This window comes from Pan paniscus, chromosome 3, assembly GCF_029289425.2.
Source record: "Pan paniscus chromosome 3, NHGRI_mPanPan1-v2.0_pri, whole genome shotgun sequence".
Taxonomy (NCBI): Eukaryota; Metazoa; Chordata; class Mammalia; order Primates; family Hominidae; genus Pan; species Pan paniscus.
Genome location: NC_073252.2, coordinates 73,015,861 through 73,037,546, shown reverse-complemented (window position 1 = coordinate 73,037,546; position 21,686 = coordinate 73,015,861). Strand labels below are relative to the sequence as shown.

Below are 21,686 nucleotides of genomic sequence, written 5' to 3'. Positions count from 1 at the left end.
TAGTCTGTTCTTACACTGCTAATAAAGACATACCTGAGACTGGGTGATTTATAAAGAAAAAGAGATTTAATGGACTCACAGTTCCACATGGCTGGGGAGGCCTCACAATCATAGCAGAAGGCAAAGGAGGAGCAAAGGCAGTTGTTACATGGCAACAGGCAAGAAAGCATGTGCAGGGGAACCGCCCTTTATCAAACTATCAGATCTCGTGAGACTTACTCACTATCATGAGAACAGCACGGGAAAACCCGCCCCCATGATTCAATTACTTCCCACTGGGTCCCTTCCAGGACACATGGGGATTATGGGAGCTACAATTCAAGATGAGATTTGGGTAGGGACACAGCCAAACTGTATCAGCAGAGATTCTCATTAATGGGTTCTGAGCATTAGGGCTAGTATAGGAAGCCAAAAGAGGGTAAGGAAGCAAGAAAACTGCAGAGATTACCAAGCACATTCCTGTCAGATAAAAACCACACAGTGCCAGCTCACAATGAAGATATTAAAAGACTATTTACACATCTCCACCCGGAGTATTAGTTCAAGCAGCAATAACTAACCATAGGGAAATATCTCTGTGGTGGAGAATGTTAGTTGTCCACCAAAATCTATCTCCTTTTCTTCCAGAAATGTAGAGTTTAAGCCAGGCACATGGATACTTAACTAGAGATTCCACTTCCCAGCCTCCTTAGTGGCTGGCTGTGAACATATAACTAAGTTCACCAATGGAATGTGAGCCAGAAATGTGTGTGACTTGTGCCTGGCTTGCTTTTAAAAAGAAATGGCTTCCTTTGTCTTTTTCCCTTTTACCTCTCTGCCAGTTGTAAAGTGATGACTTCCCAGTCATCTTCAAACACATGGATGAGGCTGGGTGCAGTGGCTCACACCTGTAATCCCAGCACTTTGGGAGGCCAAGGCGGGTGGATCACCTGAGGTCAGGAGTTCAAGACCAGCTTGAACAACATGGTGAAAACCCATCTCTACTAAAAGTACAAAAATTAGCTGTGCATGGTGGTGCATGCCTATAATCCCAGCTACTCGGGAGGCTGAGACACAAGAATCACTTGAACCCGGGAGGCAGAGGTTGCAGTGAGCCAAGATTACACCACTGCACTCTAGCCTGGGTGACAGAGTGAGACTCTGTCAAACACACACACACACACACACACACACACACACGCAGAGATGAGAACAATGCACAGAAATGCACAGAGCCAGAAATTCCCAAACTTCTCAGTTCACAGCACCCTTAGTGTCTCAGTAATTTTATCACAGTGCTCCCTGGCCAAAAGAAGTACCCAACAGTTCTGTTTATTGAGTAGTTTTATCCAAACAACCTAATAAGTTCGTGTATCCTAACAACTTAATGTCAAAAACTGTGAGGGGTCTGAGATTTCATCCTACTTGTAAACTAGCAAGTTAGTCTGCCACAGTTTTATGGATGCTGGCAGAAGACACAAGACTCATGGGTCAGAAACTAAGGAATTTATTACTCTTGGCAGTAGCAATAGCCAGAGTGTCCTCATTAGCTCTGGTTTTCTGAGCCCTGATTCCTACAGTGCTATATGAAGAGGGCCATATGGCACCTGCAGACACAGTGGGTTGTATTATAAGAGAGGTAGCCTGAATCTCAGGTTACCAAGCTTTGGTAATATGAATCTTTTATAATCAGCAGTAAGCCTGCCTGATCTTTGCCCTGGAGGGAGACATTATCTTTATTACTAGACAGTAAACAGACCTGCTCTTTACTCCAGAGGAAGTTGCTATCTCTGCCTCCCGAGGCTATTAGCTACACAAACATCTTGAAAATATAGTCTGGATCAAAGGCAGCTAGGGCCTTTGCTTATGACATGTGCAAGCCCATGAGAAATCCATGGAGAATTGTCTCCCAACACTTAGTAGTCATTTGCAAAAATAAAATTTACATAAATTGAAATAAAAACAACATTTTATTTTACTTTTAAACAACTGCAATTACTTGGTAATGGGAATGTGCACCTGTTGGACACTGTACAAGTCCTCAGACCTTGGATTCACATTGGACACTGCCACCTTTATTCACTGTTTCACACTGATTTTCTCATAACACTTACTTTTTATCATAGCAACCACCAAAGACCTAGCTTTACAAAAACACGACGTCATCAAAAGGAAAGTAGTGCTATCTAAAGTTGATACTGTGAACTACCTAGTAGCTAGTAGTTTTTGTGGCATGTCAGATGTTGAGGATCACTGTGTCTTTGTTAAAAATTTGAAACATTCCATGGTGCCCCTAGCAGTTCACTGAAGCTCCCTGGGACAAGTTGGTACACAGTTTAGGAACTGCAGCCCTAAGCAATGGTGGAAGAAGCAATTGATCCTGAATGGCCTCGTAAGTAAAGCTGTCTTGATAGCCTAGACTAATCAAATTGTTATATCAAAGAGAAATACATTTTTATCCTTTTTAAGTCTCTGAATTTTTGAGTCTCTTTTTTGCAGTAGCATAGCCTTTATCCTAACCAATGCAATCTCCTACATAATTTTGGCTGAGCCATACAATGTAGTTTTTGGTGATATATGTTCTCACATTGTGGGAAAAAATGTTTCCTATGTATTTCTTTTGTCTCTTCAACCTCAGTCATCACCTCAATCAACATTTATTGAGTCCCTGCTATGCTCTGGCACTGGGCTAAGCATCCTTCCAAGAGCTAAATCCACTTCTATGTCACTGAGAACTAAAAATAAAATCCTAAGCCCTCAACCAACTGAACAGACCCCCTCTTGGCCAAGGGGACCCCAGAGAAACCTTAAAAACTGAGTTCCCAGCCATGATGGGACAGGAGGCCAGATGGGCCTCATTGTGCTCCCCTCTTCGTGTAGTTTAGACACCACAGCTGACCAGCATTAATGTTAAATTCGAGATCATAAGACTCACAGAATAGACTCTTTGTGGCAATAAGATACCAAAGTATAAACAGGACATAAGGCCATGCCAGAGAAAGGTTAAGTCACACACCCCTTACACTTAAAGAATAAACTATGTTTTGACTGCCACGGGACTTTTCTTTTTCTCTATCAGCTAAGCAAGTACTGTCCTTGAGATAAGCAATATTAAAACAATTCAACTCCCTCACTGCCAGATGCTAACTGACCACCCCCCCACACACACACCCGTTTTACAAGCCACAACTACAGCTTTGATTGGACAGTACACTAATTTCAGTAACTTTCTCCTGATAAGAGACCACTGACTGTGGACTGGTTCTAGCTGGTTTACAGAGGCTGGGCACTGAGTGCCTTCATGTCCCTGCTTAACCTTTTGATGCAGAGGGTCTAATTGTAATGCATTTAAATGTTGTCTTCTCATTTGTTAAAAGTGAACATGGATCTTATGTAACATATATGTTTATTTGGTACACATGCATTGTGATCTCCTCCATGAATATTCATAGCTCCTCCTGTAACCTGGTGAATACATATACCTGGCCAACACATTCAGCATAAATCCCTGTTCCACCCTCCCCTTCCTTGAAGTGCTTGCTAACAATCTCTGCCAGAGGCTACACTTTGCAGCCTGTGAGGACAGCCACCTTACGGGCTGTAACCCTTTATAGAAAATGTGGCACATATACGCCATGGAATACTATGCAGCCATAAAAAATGGTGAGTTCATGTCCTTTGTAGGGACATGGATGAAATTGGAAATCATCATTCTCAGTAAACTATCGCAAGAACAAAAAACCAAACACCGCATATTCTCACTCATAGGTGGGAATTGAACAATGAGAACACATGGACACAGGAAGGGGAACATCACACTCTGGGGACTGTTGTGGGGTGGGGGGAGGGGGGAGGGATAGCGTTGGGAGATATACCTAATACTAGATGACGAGTTAGTGGGTGCAGCGCACCAGCATGGCACATGTATATATATGTAACTAACCTGCACATTGTGCACATGTACCCTAAAACTTAAAGTATAATAATAATAAATTTTTTAAAAAAAAGTCTTTTTTCTGACCAGGTGCAGTGGCTCACACTTATAATCCCAGTACTTTGGGAGGCCGAGGCGGGTAAACCACTTGAGCCAGGAGTTCAAGACCAGCCTGGCCAACATGGTGAAACCCCATCTCTACTAAAAATACAAAAATTAGCCAGACATGGTGGTGGGTGCCTGTAATCCCAGCCACTCAGGAGGCTGAGGCACAAGAATCATTTGAACCTGGGAGGTGGAGGTTTCAGTGAGCCGAGATCGCACCACTGCACTCCAGCCTGAGTGACAGAATAAGACTTCGTCTCTGGAAAAAAAAAAAAAAAAAGAATTTTTTCTAAATGTATAAATTATGTGATTCTTCAGTTGACATTACTCGGTCTCCTCAGCTGCAGGCTCAGTCATTCTTGATCCTTAAACCAATTCTAAGCAAGTCCCTTACCCATTTACCTAGTTGGGTCTGGAAGTAACATTGGTGCCTTACTCCCAGGAGTAGCTGGTGTGCCCAGAGATGAGTTCCTGGGAATGCAAGTAAAATGAAGCCTCTGCCCTCCACTTATCCCCCTCAACCCCCTCAACATCACTAGTTTCCCAAGTTCCTGTACAAGGCTTCTCTCTCTATGACCTAGACACAGTCCCCTGCTGGGACTGAAGCTCCAGCCCACTCAGCTGGGACTAGGCATGTGACATCCTCTTGCCATTTCCCTCTCCCTAGGGGCTGGCACCATTCCTCCTTAGCCCCAGAAGCAGTCAGAATACTTGGAATCTGAACACCAGCACCCATTGAAGGTCAAGTGTTTCCAATGCTCAGTGGCTTCAGTTGCCCGCATCACTTATTGCATCAGATTCCCACGATTCAAATACAAACTTGCCATATGACTTTGGAAACGATTGTCCAAACTGCTGTCTGGAGGACAGCCCTTCAGCTGGATGAGTTTGCCAGCCCCGTCCGGGCGTTTCTCATGAGGTTATGAGTGTTTAGTTCAAGTCTGCCTTGCCCTGAAGCCTCTGCGATCCTTCTGGCATCTGCTGCTCTCTGGACAATTCCAGCACCAAAACCTGGATCACAAACTTTAGCGCTTACTCTCCTATCTGCTGATTATTTCTATGGTATTCTTAACTTCCCAGAGAAAATGCAAGGCAGTGAATTTTTTTTTACTTACTAATTTTTAATTGTATTATACAAAGATCTCTGATATGCAAATAAAGACCCTAAACATTGTAGCATCCAACATGTCAAAGTAAGATGTAATCATGTTATGTGATGGTATTATAGTCAGAAGATCTTGGAATACCAGAATCCTGCACTGGACTTCCCTGCCAAGCTCACTGAAGGAGAATATGCACAAGGGACAAAGCAAAGTAGTCAAATCCACACCTAATATCATTAATAGGTTCTCGGAAACTGCAACTTTAAGTGAACAATATATAACAGAAACCAATTTTACCATGTTTATTTTTGCATTTTTTTTAGTAGAGACTGGGTTTTACCACGTTGGCCAGGCTGGTCTCAAACTCCTGACCTCAAGTGATCTGCCCACCTTATCCTCCTACATGCTGGGATTACAGGCATGGCCTGTTTCATTACAATGTTGATAAGAAAAAAAAAATCGCACTGCCCTTTAGGTTGATCTTTGATCCCCATGCTCTTCCTTCCCCACTTCAGTGGTGCTCTGGAAGCTGGAACCCATGATCTCCAAATGCTTAGGATAAAGATACTGGATGCCTTCCTTTCACAGGAGTTAACAGTGACAGCATGAGATCATCAGGTATTTCAGTAGAAACCTAAAACATAGAAACAAATTAGGAGCAAAGGAGGAAAGGGGGCTAAAGTTTGTTGAACACCTTCTGAAACCAACAGAACAAAATCTCATGTGGGAGTGAGATTCCAAAGCAAATATCTGGGGCAAAAGTTGCCTATTGCCAAAATGAGTCTTGAAAATTTCTTAAATAACTCAGAAAATACTGCACACATAGAGACATGTATATATTCTTTTATGCCAACATGTACGTATAAATGTAAAACATACTTCTTACATATATAATTAAAATTACATATAAAAACATATATAACTAAAATTACATATTAAAAGCGTATTTCAGGGCCGGGCGCAATGGCTCGCACCTATAATTCCAGCATTTTGGAAGGCCAAGGCGAGAGGGTCGCTTGAGCCCAGGAGTTCAAACAACATAGTGAGACCCCATATCTACCAAAAAAATATAACAATTAGCCAAGTGTGTTGGTGTGTCCCTGTAGTCCCACCTACTTGCGAGGCTGGGGAAGGAGGGTTGTTTGAGCCCAGGAGTTCAGGCTACAGGGAGCCAAAATCATGCCACTGCACTCCAGCCTGGGTGACAGAGCAAGATTTCATTTAGAAACTAAAGCGTATTTCAGAATGTTTAATTACATAAAAGAGGAAAAAGGGGAAGAAAGGCCAGTGCTGTGGAATTCATGTAAGTTGATTATATGTATGATGTAACTCCTAAACTACTTTACATAATTTAATACTCTCAACAACACTGAAGGGTGATCACTATTCTCCTTATTTTGTAGAAAAGTAACTGGGGCTCAGAAAAATTAACTGATTTTACCAAAGTCACATGGCTACTAAATGCCACAGACAGGACTTGAACCCAGGCTTGCCTGGCTCCAAAGTCAATTTTTTCCACTTCACCACAGGGCCACTCTTCTTGACATCTGCTCCAGCAAGGGTTGGGAGGCCCCTGAACTTATGGACTTAACGATTTTGCCCCAAATTGGCTCTGGTCTTGTCCAGGTGAATATTTAAAATACATATTCTATTTATTTTATTTTTTGAGAAAAGTTCTCCCTCTGTCACCCAGGCTGGAGTGCAGTGGCACAATCTGAGCTCACTGCAGGCTTGACCAGGCTCAAGTGATCCTACATCTGCTTTCAGAGTAGCTGGGACTACAGGAGTGTGCAACCAGGCCCAACTAATTTCTCTATTTTTTGTAGAGACAGGTTTCTCCAAGTTGCCCAGGCTGATCTCAAACTTATGGGCTCAAGTGATCCACCCGCCTCAGCCTCCCAAAGTACTAGGATTATAGGTGTGAGCCACTGTGCCTGGCCTTAATATGTATGTTAAATTATATGTAACAAATAACGTACAGGGAGATAGAGTGAGAAACAGCCTTTCCAACAAACTCAAGTTCACATATCACCTCAAATTTAGCATTTACAAAGTAAAACCCTTTTTAGTCTCACTCTGTATCCCAGGCTGGAGTGCCGAGACACGATCTTGGCTCACTGCAACCTCCACCTCCCAGATTTAAGCAGTTCTCCTTCCTCAGCCTCCTGAGTAGCTGGGATTGCAGGCACACACCACCACACCCAGCTAATTTTTGTATTTTTAGTAAAGATAGGGTTTCGCCATGTTGTCCAGGCTGGTCTCGAACTCCTGACCCCAGGTGATCTGACTACCTCAGCCTCCCAAAGTGCTGGGATTACAGATGTGAGCCACCACACCCAGCCTTCCTTTTATATTTCTTTATTTATTTTTTCTAATGGAGATTGGGTTTTGCTATATTGCCCAGGCTGGTCTCGAACTCCTGAGCTCAAGCAATCCTCTCACCTCAGTCTCCCAAGTAATGGGATTACAGGCACACCCCACTGCACCTGGCTTAATAGTCCTTTGATTTCACTATTTATTGCTTGCTTTCCATCCAAAATTTTTCTGGATGGATTTTAGGCTCAACTGTGAGCCCTAGACACTGGGCTAGGGACAGAAAATATGATGACTTTTGTCCATGTGGAATAGGAGAGCTGGAATTTGGACTCTAAATAAATCTTGAAACATTAAAGAGCTACTCTGTCCAGAAATCATGGCCTAGAAAAACTCTTCCCACTGTCCTGGGGAAGTAGATCCCACAGCATGCCAACTGTCTGAGACCTTGGGTGTTAAGAAAATATCACTTGTTGGTCGGGCATGGTGGCTCAGGTCTATAATTCCAACACTTTGGGAGGATGAGGCAGACAGATAACCTGAGGTCAGGAGTTCGAGACCAGCCTGGGCAACTATTAAAAATTATAAAAATTAGCTAGGTGTGGTGGTGCATGCCTGTAGTCCAAGCTACTTGGGAGGCTGAGGCATGAGAATCACTTGAACCTGGGAGGGAGAGGTTGCAGTGAGCCGAGACTGCACCGCTACACTCCAGCCTGGGTGACACAGTGGGACTTTGTCTCAAAAAAAAAAAAGAAAAGAAAAGAAAAGAAAATATCACTTGTGAGAAAACAAAGCCTAAGACCTGATTTTTACACTCCCTTTGTGCTGCAGAAACTCTAAGCATATAAGGCAACAAATTAACACAAAACTGGTCGGGACTGTTGAAACCTTCAATGATCTGGCAGAACTAAACAGGAAACTGCTCAGTAGAGACACTTTCACTGTCAGGGCCTCATGAGAAATTCACAGCAAAAACATGTTTCACTGAAGATGAGTTTACAATCTAAAATTCAAATCACACAATTCAATTTGCATCCCCTTTAGGAAGAGTTAGCAGTCACAGTGAACAGGGAACTTACAATCCAGAATTGGAAAGAGTAAAACAATCTGAAGGATGGTGAGAATTTGATTGTTGCTTTCACATAACACATTACATAGCCTCATTATGGGACCAATGTACTAGCTACCGAGGATTCTGTTATTTGTGGAGACACACTGAGTTTGCCAAAGTGGGGAAAGAGGCCAGGTGCAGTGGCTCACACCTGTAATCCCAGCACTTTGGGAGGCCAAGGCAGGTGGATCACGAGGTCAAGAGATCAAGACCATCCTGACCAAAATGGTGAAATCCTGTCTCTACTAAAAATACAAAAATTAGCCGGGCGCAGTGGTGGGCGCCTGTAGTCCCAGCTACTCAAGAGGCTGAGGCAGGAGAATCACTTGAACACGGGAGGCAGAGGTTGCAGTGAGCCGAGATCGTGCCACTGCACTCCAGCCTGGTGACAGAGCGAGACTCCGTCCCAAAAAAAAAAAATAAAAGTGGGGAAAGAAAAATCACAGCCTATCTCGCAAAACAGGAGCATGGCAGTCATAAACCTGAGTGAGGACAATTTGACTCCCATAATTTGCAGATGTTGGGGTTCAGAAACAAATACCCCAAAATATGGTGCTTTGACATGCTGAACTAAAGAAGAAGGCTCAAGGTCTCTCTAACCTTCCCCCTCCACCTTCCTCTTGATCCCCTATCTCTCCCAAAGCACGAGATGAAGTTGTTCTCTGAAGTTCCCTTATCTGCCCAAAGTTCAGACCTGCCAAAGAGGAAAACAATGATCTCTGGTCCCTTCCTTGAATTTTAATTAACTGAAAATTCCTATCACAGAAAGAAAGACTTAAAGCCTGTCAACACACCTGGATAGACTTTTGTCAGAAACCATCGTCTGCTCTGCGGGCCCAACAGACTTGTCCAGGCCATTTTATGTTCTTCAAGCCCATTGAATTCCTCTAAAAATCATTTACTACGCCCGTAAAATTATCTACACGTCTCCATCCCCCTTTCCCCTAAGAAGAAAGGTATATGAGCATCTGTACCCCATTGGGTTGAGGGATAATCACTCTGTGATTTTCACTCCGTGCAAGTTAATACAAATTTGTATGCCTTTTCTCTTATTAATCCACCTTTTGTAAAGTTAATTAGTTGATTTCCATTGAACTCTGAAGGGTGAAGGGGAACAAGAATTCTTCTACACCCAGGAATTCCCTTGGAGTTGGAAGCATGAGGCTCAGCCGTTTGCAACATCACATCTTGTGCCAAACAAATGCAAAGATTATCACTAGGAAGAAGCAATGATAAGGCAGGAGTGGAAGACTCTTTTCTCTATGTTTCCACATTCTATCAAAAAGAGAATGGAGGACGGGCGCGGTGGCTCACGCCTGTACCGAGGCGGGCGGATCACGAGGTCAGGAGATGGAGACCATCCTTGCTAACATGGTGAAACCCCGTCTCTACTAAAAAAAAAAAAAATACAAAAAAATTATCCGGGCCTAGTGGCGAGCATCTGTAGTCCCAGCTACTCGGGTGGCTGAGGCAGGAGAATGGCATGAACCGGGGAGGCGGAGCTTGCAGTGAGCCGAGATGGCGCCACTGCACTTCAGCCTGGGCGACAGAGCGAGAGTCCGTCTCAAAAAAAAGAAAAAAAAAAAAAAAAAAAGTCAAAAGGAGAATGGAGACAAAAGGAGAATGGAAAGGGTATTTTCTTTTCTTTTCTTTCTTTCTTTTTATTTTGAGACGTAGTTTCTCTCTTGTTGCCCAAGCTGGAGTGCAATGGCGCGATCTGCGCTCACTGCAACCTCAGCCTCCCGTGTCCAAGTGATTCTCCTGCCTTGGGCTCCCGAGTAGCTGGGATTACAGGTGTGTGCCTCCACACCCGGCTAATTTTTTGTATTTTTTTTAGTAGAGACAGGGTTTCACCATGCTGGCCAGGCTGATCTTGAACTCCTGACCTCATGATCCACCCGCCTCGGCCTCCCAAAGTGCTGGAATTACAGGCGTGAGCCACCGCGCCTGGCCAGGAAAGGGTATTTTCAAATTCATTCTTTATTTGGTAAAATAAAACAAATTATAGGTCATTTTTCTGTGAACTGGAAAGAGAATCAGAGTATCTAAACTAATGGCTCATTTTTATGTGTAAAATATATAGTCAATAAGAAGCATTTGGTTCATTTTCATCATGCTGTTTATATGTTGTCTAAAGATAAAATTTTTAAACACATGGTTATTAATGAACTTGAGGAGAAACTGCTTTGAGAGCAACTGAGAGCAAAATTCAGATATGAACATTTTTCTTCTACAATAATTGTACTTAAAGCATAAGCTTGCTAATAAATTACTCAGCTGTTTCCTACACTGACATCAAAGGATTAGGATATTTTATCAATGTTACCCTAAGACAATTGTTACTTCCTCTTCTTGGTAAAATGTTTATGACCCAACTTCAAAAGAACTTCAATATTTCTTCATTAGCTGGAGGTAACTTAAGTAAGTTTCTCTATTCCTACTTGTTCGACACCAGAAACTTGAAAACCATTAGGCTTGACAGGCAAAGCAGATGGCCTTGGAATTTGTCCAGGATAATGGTGCAGCCCCGGGATCAGGACTAACCTGCTTTTCAGGCTCTGCACCAATCCCTCTATGCAATCCTTCCCCAAGTCTTGTGGGCCTTTCATATGGCTTCCCTGCCCTCATGGCCCCATCCGATGGGGCATTTGGAGGTTTACTAAATCTGGTTGCTCTGTAAAACATGTAGATTTATTACAAGTAAATATATATATATATTGCAAAATGTTCATTATAGGGGACAAGTTTTTAAAAAACTATGTTACATCTACACAATGGAATAATACTGACACAAAGAAAGGTCAAGGACACTCAATATATAGATATAAAAACCTCTCTGAGATATATTATAAAATAAAAACACATATATGTATGTATTTTAAAATAAGATAGTATTAAAAATAATTTTTATTGGAAAATATTTTACTAATATACTGAGAGCACTGTGAAATTCGTTCCTGTTTTTTTAGAAGTATTAATTTTTTAATTTTTTTCATTTAATTTAATTAATTAATTTATTTATTTTAAGACAGAGTCTCACTCTGTCGCCCAGGCTGGAGTGCAATGATCTCAGCTCACTGTACAGTGATCTCAGCTCACTGTAACCTCCACTTCCTGGGTTCAAGCAATTCTCTTCCCTCAGCCTCCTGAGTAGCTGGGATTACAGGCATATGCCACCAAGCCTGGCTAATTTTTGTATTTTTAGTAGAGACAGGGTTTCACCATGTTGGCCAGGCTGGTCTCGGACTCTTGACCTCAAGTGATCCACCCGCCTCAGCCTCCCAAAGTGCTGGGATTACAGGCGTGAGCCACCAAGCCAGCCTGTTTTCTATTTTTTGAGACAGGGTCTCATTCTGTCACCCAGGCTGGAGTGCAGTGGTGCCATCTTGGCTCACTTCAACCTCTGCCTCCCAGACTCAAGTGATCCTCCCACCTCAGCCTCCTGAGCAGCTGGGACTTTAAGCACATTCCATGACGCTCGGCCAATTTTTTGTATTCTTAGTAGAGATGGGATTCTGCCATGTTGCCCAGACTGGTCTTGAACTCCTGGGCTCAAGTAATCCACCCACCTCAGCTTCCCAAAGTGATAGGATTACAGGTGTGAGCCTCTGCACCCAGCCTAATTTTAAATTTAGGTTGTTGCTAAATGTCCATCATAGGGGACAAGTTTTTTGAAAAACTGATGTACAGCGGGGCGCAGTGGCTCACGCCTGTAATCCCAGCACTTTGGGAGGCCGAGGCGGGTGGATCACAAGGTCAGGAGTTTGAGACCAGCCTGGCCAATATGGTGAAACCCTGTCTGCACTAAAAATACAAAAATTAGCCGGGGATGTGGTGGTGCACGCCTGTAGTCCCAGCTACTCAGGAGGCTGAAGCGGAAGAATTGCTTGAAGTCTGGAGGCAGAGGTTGCAGTGAGCTGAGATCATGCCACTGCACTCCAGCCTGGGCAACAGAGTGAGACTCCGTCTAAAAAAAAAACTGATGTTACATCTACACAATGGAATAATACTGACACAAAGAAAGGTCAAGGACACTCAATATATGGATATAAAAGCCTCTCTGAGATATATTATAAAATAAAAAAAAGTTTGTTTTTTTTTAGAGACAGAATCTTGCTCTGTCATTCAGGCTGGAGTGCAGTGGCATGATCATAGCTCACTGCACCCTCAAACTCCCGGGCTCAAGTGATCCTCCCTCCTCAGTCTCCCAAGTAGCTAGGACTACAGAAGCGCAACGCCATGCCCAGGTAATTTTAAAATTTTTTGTAGAGATGGGGTCTTGTTGTGTTGCTCAGGCAGATCTTAAACACCTGGTCTCAAGTGATCCTCCCCACTCAGCCTCCCAAAGTGCTGAGATTACAGGCAGGAGCCACTGCACCTGGCCAATAGCTTTTTTTTTTTTTTAGAAAGTAAGTTTCCACTGGGCACGACAGTACAACAACATTTTGTTTAGGAATTTTCTATAGTGCCCAGAAGAAGATAATCATAAATGGTGGCTTGGGGTATCTTTATTTAAAATTGCAGTCCTCTGAGGTAACTTGTTCTCCAGATGAAGAATACCTATGGTACAAATTGGTAACATAAAAAAGGGGTTTTCACAGTAGAGTCTTCAGCCCCTTGTTGAAGTTGAGGAAGAGAGTATTTTAGGCAATGAAGGCCATTCAACAAAGCTGGCAGGAGACCGGGCGCGGTGGCTCACACCTGTACTCCCAGCACTTTGGGAGGCCGAGGCAGGCAGATCACTTGAGGTCAGGAGTTTGAGATCAGCCTGGCCAACATGGCGAAACCCCGTCTCTGCTAAATATACCAAAAAAAAAAAAAAAAAAAAATTAGCTGGGCGTGGTGGCCGGTACCTGTAATTTCAGCTACTCAGGAGGCTGAGACAGGAGGTTCACTTGAACCCGGGGGTGAAGGGAGGTTGCAGTGAGCCGAGATCACACCACTGCACTCCAGCCTGGACGACACAGCGGGACTCTGCCAAAAACAAACAAAAAAAAGAAGCAGCAGCAGCAGCTAGTGGGTAATTTGGATGCAACTTGTAATGGAATTTTATCTTATGCCAGCTACAAAGAAACCTCATCCTGCTCTCCAAATGCATTCGAGTCTGTTAGGAACCCAGGCAGCCAAGTTTTGCACATTGCGTTTACACATGCCTGTGTATCATGTTATTTCCGAGGTGAGTCCAATCTCCCCCCGGCATTAAGATCTCCACGTGAGTTTTTCGGGGTGGCCCATCTGAAGTCTACTCCAGGAGGGCCTGAGGAACCCCGTGGACAGAACTCTCCTAAAGGAAGAGGGAACCAGACAGAACGAATTTGTGCAGAGGGGAGACAGGATCTCTAGTAGAGTTTGGTGGCTGCTACTTGTCCGAGCCCAGGATCACCGTCTACTCATGTCTGAGTCCTATGGGAGCAATAACCGAAAGAGCTCTTTCAATTGAGAACACTCACCCAATTAGAGGACAAATACACAAAAGAAACCCCTGCAGGGCATTGGGAGAATATAAACAACATTGCTCATCTTCCTTTCCTGAGACTGCAGTAACAAATTACCACAAACTAAATTCCACACAACAGAAATTTATTGTCTCACACTTCTGGAGGTCAGAAGTCTGAAATTAAGGTGTCAGCAGCACCACACTCTCTCCAGGGCCCTGGGGGACAATCCGTTCCTACCCTCCTCTGTCTTCCGATGTCCCAGCATCGTTCCACATCTCTCAGTTTTCCATTGACTTCCCCTCTGTATGTCTTCTGTAGTATGTCTGTGTCTTGTCTGTGTGTCTATCTTTTTTTTTTTTTTTTTGAGACAGAGTTTCGCTCTTGTTGCCCAGGCTGGAGTGCAATGGCACCATCTCAGCTCACCGCAATCTCTGCCCACTGGGTTAAAGCGATTCTTCTGCTTCAGCCTCCAGAGTAGCTGGGATTACAGGCACCCCGCTACCACGCCCAGCTAATTTTGTATTTTTAGTAGAGACGGTGTTTTTCCATGTTGGTCAGGCTGGTCTTGAATTCCCGACCTCAGGTGATCTGCCCACCTCAGCCTCCCAAAGTACTGGGATTACAGGCATGAGCCACCACGTCCAACCCCTCCGTGTGTCTATCTTATAACGATACATGTGATTGCATTTGGGGTCCACCTGGATAATGCCGAATAAGCACCTCCTGTCAAGATCCTTAATTTCATCACATCGGCAAAGACCTTTTCTCCCCAGCAAGGGAACATTCACAGATTTAGGGGTTTGATGTGGATATCTTTTGGGGGGTCACTTTTTGGCCTACTGTACCACTCCTATATCCTAACAACAGAGTGAAACCTATAAAAAGGGGGACATGATGCTGTCTCCCTACTTTGCCCTGCACTTTAGCAGCACAGGGTTTCAGTGCCAGACACTGGCAGCAGAGTCCAGGACATAACATTGAAATTGAACTGACTTAATCATAAGGATGCAAGATAAACTCCTGTGAGCATTCAGAAATAGACTAAGATGAGAAGCAGAGAGGGCTAGAATCCTGCATTATTAGCAAGAGGGGACAAGGAATACCCTTCGACCTTACTATTTGACAGCTTTGTACATGAAAAAACTAATACACAAAGCCCGTGGTTGGCTTGAAGGAGGTAAGGAAGAGACTCTCTGTATCCTCTGGTTGTGACCGTTCAACCCATCCCAAGGGATGCAACTCTCAGTGCAGTGTGCTCTGACTCACAGGGAACAGCCAGCTTAGTGCCTGTCAAGGCTTTCCCTCCCAAACCCCAGGCAGCTGGATTCTGCAGGCTGGTTCTGGATCTGGGTGGTACTTTCCAGCCCCAGCCTGACACCAGTTTTAAAGGCTACCCTGGGTATCTATGGGCTCTGGGAGATGTAGGATGGAAATGACCCAAGGCCTGGGATATACACCAGGCCACAGCCAGAATGCAGGCAGTTCAGGCAGCATGTGTAGTAAATACACACTAAGATGTAATCCAGCAGGCCCCCCTGTACCACGCCCTACAGGTGGCACCAGCGTATAAAACAACCTGACAGCTACGGGCTGGAGAAGAGACACAGGCTGGCCTGGACAGGGTGTAGACATTGTTAAACACTTAGTTGAGTATCTGTGGGCAAGTCTTGAGATCGCTAAGTAGAATCTGAGCTTTGTTTCTTTGGTTTTTGGTCTTTTTTTTTTTTTTTAAAGAAAGTACAAATACACATTATGTGATTCCCTTTTCTCCTCTTAGACTGCCTTGCTCATCTGCTGCTTGATCGAAGCCATTTGCTCCTCCCCCACACGCTTTGCTCATCAAGCAACCAGAGCGTTCCTGCCACCTGAGTCATTCTGTCCTGTGCTGCTCTGTCACCCTGTGAGTGTGAAGCCCCTGCTCCGGCCCTCCAGGAGGAAGGAGGCAGAGTGAAGCCAGGCATCTCTGGAGCCATGCGTTTGGCTTCAAAGTAGGAGGGACTGGGACTCTTAGGATGGAAAGTCTAGGGTAGGAGGGCAGGGGCTTGACTTTCAGCAATAAGGTAGGGAGGGAGGTGGTTTTACTGCAGAGGACTGGGTTTTACTTGCTATGAGCCTGTTTAGCTCTTTAAGAGCTGAACCTAAGTGGTTTTTTTTTAATATAGTTATTTATTTTGGGCTCCAGCTTCCTGCAGTTGCGGTTTCTGTCAGACTAGTTTGTTAAAAAAAGCACTTTGAACACATACCAGAGGACAGGAAGAAAGCAAAATACTGGCACTTTTGAAAAGTGTTGTTTTTACATGACTTGAATTTTAGTTCCTACTCAGGGTTAAAGGAAGTTCTCTTCAGAATAAAGAGTGCCTGTTGGGTGAGAGAGGATTTGCAACTGGAGTTGGAGATTCTGTGTCATTGGAGACATTTGTTCGTATGCATGGGCTTTAAAACACCAAGAAAAAATATACAGGAGAGTCCTTCCTTTTGTTATATACTAGCTGTGTTCCTGAAAATGTATATGAAAACATTAAAAAACTGATCCCTATTCAGAACGCAACAGGTGAGCTCACTAAAGGGCTCTTACCAGAAAGTCTTATAAATTGAGGCACTTGAAGGGCTGGGACTAGGGTGAGGTAAGGAAGGGGATGCCTAGACTCTCGGTAATTAGGATAAATGGTATTTTAATGCAGTATTTTAGCAAATCAAAATTAATGCAAAAGAACTGATCATGAACAATAACCAAAATATTAAGTAAAGATAGGATTCACCCCTTCCCCGTTCTTTTTGGGGGTTTCAAATATTTGCAATTGCTTTATTTTTTGTTTTGAGACAGGGTCTCACTCTGTCACCCAGGCTGGAGTGCAGTGGCACGATCATAGCACACTGCAGCCTTGACTTGCTGAGCTGAAGCAATTCTCCCATCTCAGCATTCTAAGTAGCTGGGACTACAAGCAGATGCCACCACTCCCGGCTAATTTTGTTTGTATTTTGTACTGACAAGGTCTCGCTATGTTGCCCAGTCTGGTCTTGAACTCCTGAGCTCAAGCGATCCTCCCGCCTCAGCTTCCTATAGTGCTAGTGTCAGAGTCATTTGAACCAGAACAACTCCATTTTGAATAGAGACTGGGTAAAATAAGGCTGAGACCTACTGGGCTGCATTCCCGGAAGGTTAGGCACTCAAGTCACAGGATGACATAGGAGATCGGCACAAGATACAGGTCACAAAGACCTTGCTGATAAAGCAGGTTGTGGTAAAGAAGCCAGCAAAAACCCACCAAATCCACGATGGCAATGAAAGTGACCTCTGGTCATCCTCACTGCTCATTATATTGCTAATTATAATGCATTAGTATGCTAAAAGACACTCCCACCAGCGCACTGACAGTTTACAAATGCCATGGCAATGTCAGCAAGTACCCTATATAGTCTAAAAAGGGGAGGAACCCTCAGTTACGGAAATTGCCCACCCACCTCCCAGAAAGCTCATGAATAATCTACCCCTTGTTTAGCATATCATCAAGAAGTAACAATAAGTGTAAGCAGCTGAGCAGCCCATGGCGCTGCTCTGCCTATGAAGTAGCCATTCTTTATTCCTTTACTTTCCTTTCTTTTTTTTTTTTTTTTTTTTTTGAGACAGAGTCTCGCTCTGTTGCCCAGGTTGGAGTGCAGTGCCACGATCTCGGCTCACTGCAAGCTCTGCCTCCTGGGTTCACGTCATTCTCCTGGCTCAGCCTCCTGAGTAGCTGGGACTACAGGTGCCCGCCACCACGCCCGGCTAATTTTTTGTATTTTTTAGTAGAGATGGGGTTTCACCTTGTTAGCCAGGATGGTCTCAATCTCCTGACCTCGTGATCCGCCCGCCTCGGCCTCCGAAAGTGCTGGGATTACAGGCTTGAGCCACCACGCCTGGCCTGTTCCTTTGCTTTCTTAACAAACTTGCTTTCACATTACTCTATGGATTCGCCTTGAATTCTTTCTTGCAAGAGATCCAAGAACCTTCTCTTGGGGTCTGGATCAGGACCCCTTTCCAGTAACACTAGTTTTACAGGCATGAACCACCACACCTGGCCTAGAATTGTTTTCATCAAACCAGAATGTAGGACCACTATGTGAAGAGGCAGTGGGGGATCCAGGAGGTCCAGGAGTGGAAAGGAAAATGGGAGTTTAAATCTGCTGTGACCATATGTGGGAGCGTGGACTGACGTTCTCAAGGAGTACTGCTGACACATTTACTTTCTTCTTTTGTTTCTTTATGCCTGGTGGGAAGGAAGTTCTCCTCCCGGTAGAACTGCCTTTGCAAACATTATAACAGTGAGACAATTATGGCAGTGAAGGACAGCTGATCTGGCCAACCTCCATCTTGCCTTTGGGCTTCAGGCTGCCCTTAATTATTCCTAGGCTTAGGCCAAGCTAACTTTGGGAGACATCTAGTTTCTTTTTTTTTTTTTTTTTCTTTGCAAGAGTCTGCTTTTAATTTTTATTTTATCAAAGAGAATCACTTAAGTCAGTATCCATTTGAGTAATCTGGCTTAAATTAGGGAACAGTCAACACTGGATTGCCATTTTAAGTTTCCAGATTAATACAAAATTAGTATCAATAGTATAGGTTAAGCTGAAAACTTTTATAGTCAGGAGTATGGTGAGACTCAGTTTTACCTATTAAATCAGTTTTATCTATAAATCTGATTTTGCTGTAAAATCACGCTAATATTACACGCTTCAAAAAACATGCTTTTCCTTTGAGAAACTTTCTACATATCAGCCGAAATGCCTTAATTTCATAAAATAAATGTTACAATACAAAAATCTTTTGTAAAAATATCAACTATATATGAATTAAAATCAATCTCTTCTTTTGTTAAAAGTTACCTGTAATTAAGAATGTCAGAACAACTGAGCCCCCATTCTAAAGTTTCTGTGGTGAAGTCATCTGTATTTCCTAGGTCAGTAAACCCAACAACATAATCTTGTGCTTTCCCATCTTTTACCAGTGCTAGTGTGGGAATGACTTTGATATGCAGTCTGTCACAAAGGAAAGGTGCTTTTTCCACATTCAGCTTCAAAAATTTGGTCTCGAGGTGTTTCTCGGACAATATCGCCAGAAATCTGTCTAGTATTTTACACCTGAATGTGGAGTCTCTGTAGAAATGGCAAACCACTTTTTTACTCTCCTTGACTTCTTGAAAAAAGTCTCTTTCACTAGGGATTTCTCTGTATTCCCCATGTCCTTTAGAAAGCCATTCTTGTTTCTGCTGTTGAGCTTTCCTTAGTGCCTCGAGTCTCTTTTCTTTAATGTGTTCCAATTCATCCTCATCCATCTGATCCAGTTTTTGAATTTCAGAATCCAAATGTTCTTCCACCAGTTTGGTAGTCTGAAGCAGCTGATTCTCCAGGACTTTGGAAAACATGTCAACAGATGCATCAGCTTCCATTCTTCTGAATGGTACAGAGTTCAGCCTGGGTGCTGAGCTCTCGGTGATGCCTGAGAAGTGAAAGAGCAGCAGTTTCAAAAAACAGGTCCACTCTGGCTTTAACCTTGCAGTAGCTGCCAGTGGTTAGGGAGACATCTAGTTTCTGGTTTAATTGATAGCAACCCTTCCCAAAAATTCAACCGCCTTTGTAAAGCTAATGAGAGACCACAAGACTAGGATGATAGAGAAGCCTGAATTCTGCTAAGGTGTAGACATAAATGATTGCCAGCCATTATTCTGGGGATCACAAGATATCCAACTTCCCCAATTACTCCTCCAGATACCATCACTATTGTATAATCTATGATTGGCCTTTGGAGATGTCTTTTCAGGTTTTTTGCATGTCACAACCGATGGCTCCACCTGGACTTGGTCACAGTTCCTGTGGCCCCAGCCAGAAGGGGCTCAGTGAGGATGAAGACCATTTGCCACACCCCTATGATTGCGCCCCCAACCAATCAGCAGCAAGCACGATTGCCTAGCTACCCCTTCCCCTAAACTATCTTTGAGAAACCCTAACCTTTGAATTTCCGGAGAGATCGATTTGAGTAATAACTCTGTCTCCCAAGTGACATGATCAGCCTCGTGTCTATTAAACTCTTTCTTTATTGCAATGCCGTCATCTCAGTGAATTGGTTTTTGTCTGTGCAGGGGGCAGGAAGAACCCACTGGGTGGTTACACCTGGGCAGGTGCTGCTTCCCTGAAGGACCAACTACGCCATGATGAGGAAAAGGGTAGTGTGTGGGTACTTTTCGTTCTGTCCCACCAGATCCACTTTGCTCCCTGCTCTGTGCTTTGGTGAGCTGATCTTCTTGAACTCTATCAACAAAGATCCCTGGGGTCCTGTGTTGGAATTGGGTTAGGAAAATGGGAGGTAACAGCAGGAGATCAGAGGTTGGGAGAAGAGAGAGGTCACAGTATTGAGTCCCTGGCTCCTTTCCAGCTGGGCTTCAGGTCGGCTGTTTACCTAACTGGTCAGTTTCTTTTCTCAGCTCTTCTCTCTGAGCTTTGTAACCACCCTCAATCTCTTTTGACCTAAAGGTGATATTCTAGCACTGGCATGCCTCAGCATCCCTTATAGGTTTCCCTCAACCCTTTTGTAAATAGCCTTTTAGTAATCTCTCCTCCGCTGCCCTCTGTAGGTGTAGGATCTATCTCTTGCGGAAGACTCTAACACAAGTCGTGAGTGCCTATCACCAAGCAAAGGCAGGGCACAGTCCAGGCATCAGGCCCCTTGGCTCTCACAGTTACCTTTCCACTCGGAGAATAACGCAACCCTGCCCCGCTTTTCTGGCTTTAGATCCTGCGCACAGTTAAGGGCACCTGTGAATGAGCTGCAGGAAGTTTAAAGAATGGATAATTCCCATTAGTGTCATCTCTACCTCTTTGGATTTAAAATATTTATTCAAGAATGAGAAGCTTGATCTCATTCCTGAGAACATCCAATCACATGCCACTGAGAGGGGAAAGCCCCTAGTCAGCAGATATAAATACAACTTAGTAATTGTATCACCACTAAGCTTTCTGACGTGTTCCAAAACATTGAAAAGAGCAGGGATTTCCGGCCCCAGACAAGATGCTCTGTGCCTCTGCACCTGAGATGACAGGTGAAGCCAAGAAACCAAGAGGCTTTGCTGTGCACCTTTTAGTTCGTGTCTCATACCATATGGCTCCCCAGAGTCCACGACACCTCTAATGACCACCTTTTTCTGGTTGAGGAAGCTATGTGATCAGCTTTTTGTACTGCTACATTAAAAAAAAAAAAAAAAAGTGGAGCCGGAAGTTCGATGTGGCACAGGGATTGTGAGCACAGGCCAGCGTTGAAAAGCAATGGAATCAAGGATTGCATGTGAAAGCACTGAGTGTGGGGCCTGGGTTTCAGAGCTGCTTTTTCCCCATCAGCACAACCTGATGGAAGGCTGGTCTTTGTAGAAGGAAGCAAGGGACTCCTAATCTCCTTTTAGAAAAGTGCCACTTTCTAGGTTGTTTCTACCCTCCCTCCCTCCCTCTCCTCTTTTCTTCCTTCCTTCATGTCTCTCAACCAGAGTTCTCAGAAGCAGCAATATCAATAGATTTATTTTCTTTTCCTTTTCCAGCCTAGCACTGAAGATGCCAATAAATATAAATAAAAATGGGCCGGGTGCAATAGCTTATGCCTGTAATCCTAGCACTTTGGGAGGCCAAGGCGGGTGGATCACCTGAGGTCAGGGGTTCGAGACCAGCCTGGCCAGCATGGCGAA

At 43.9% G+C, this 21,686-nt stretch overlaps 1 protein-coding gene across 1 annotated transcript; it reads right to left on the bottom strand.

The window, feature by feature from the left end:
- Nucleotides 1-16,740: 16,740 nt before the first annotated feature.
- On the bottom strand, nucleotides 16,741-19,483 carry LOC100974587 (thioredoxin domain-containing protein 9-like). Its single transcript, XM_034958076.3, has one exon. It carries the CDS (start codon nucleotides 19,404-19,406, stop codon nucleotides 18,840-18,842), a length of 567 nt encoding a protein of 188 aa, XP_034813967.1. The 5' UTR covers nucleotides 19,407-19,483; the 3' UTR covers nucleotides 16,741-18,839.
- Nucleotides 19,484-21,686: the final 2,203 nt, after the last annotated feature.

Bases quoted from the DNA above. Each gene is read 5' to 3' on its own strand.
- LOC100974587 (XM_034958076.3), bottom strand. From the start codon at position 19,406: ATGGAAGCTGATGCATCTGTTGACATGTTTTCCAAAGTCCTGGAGAAT.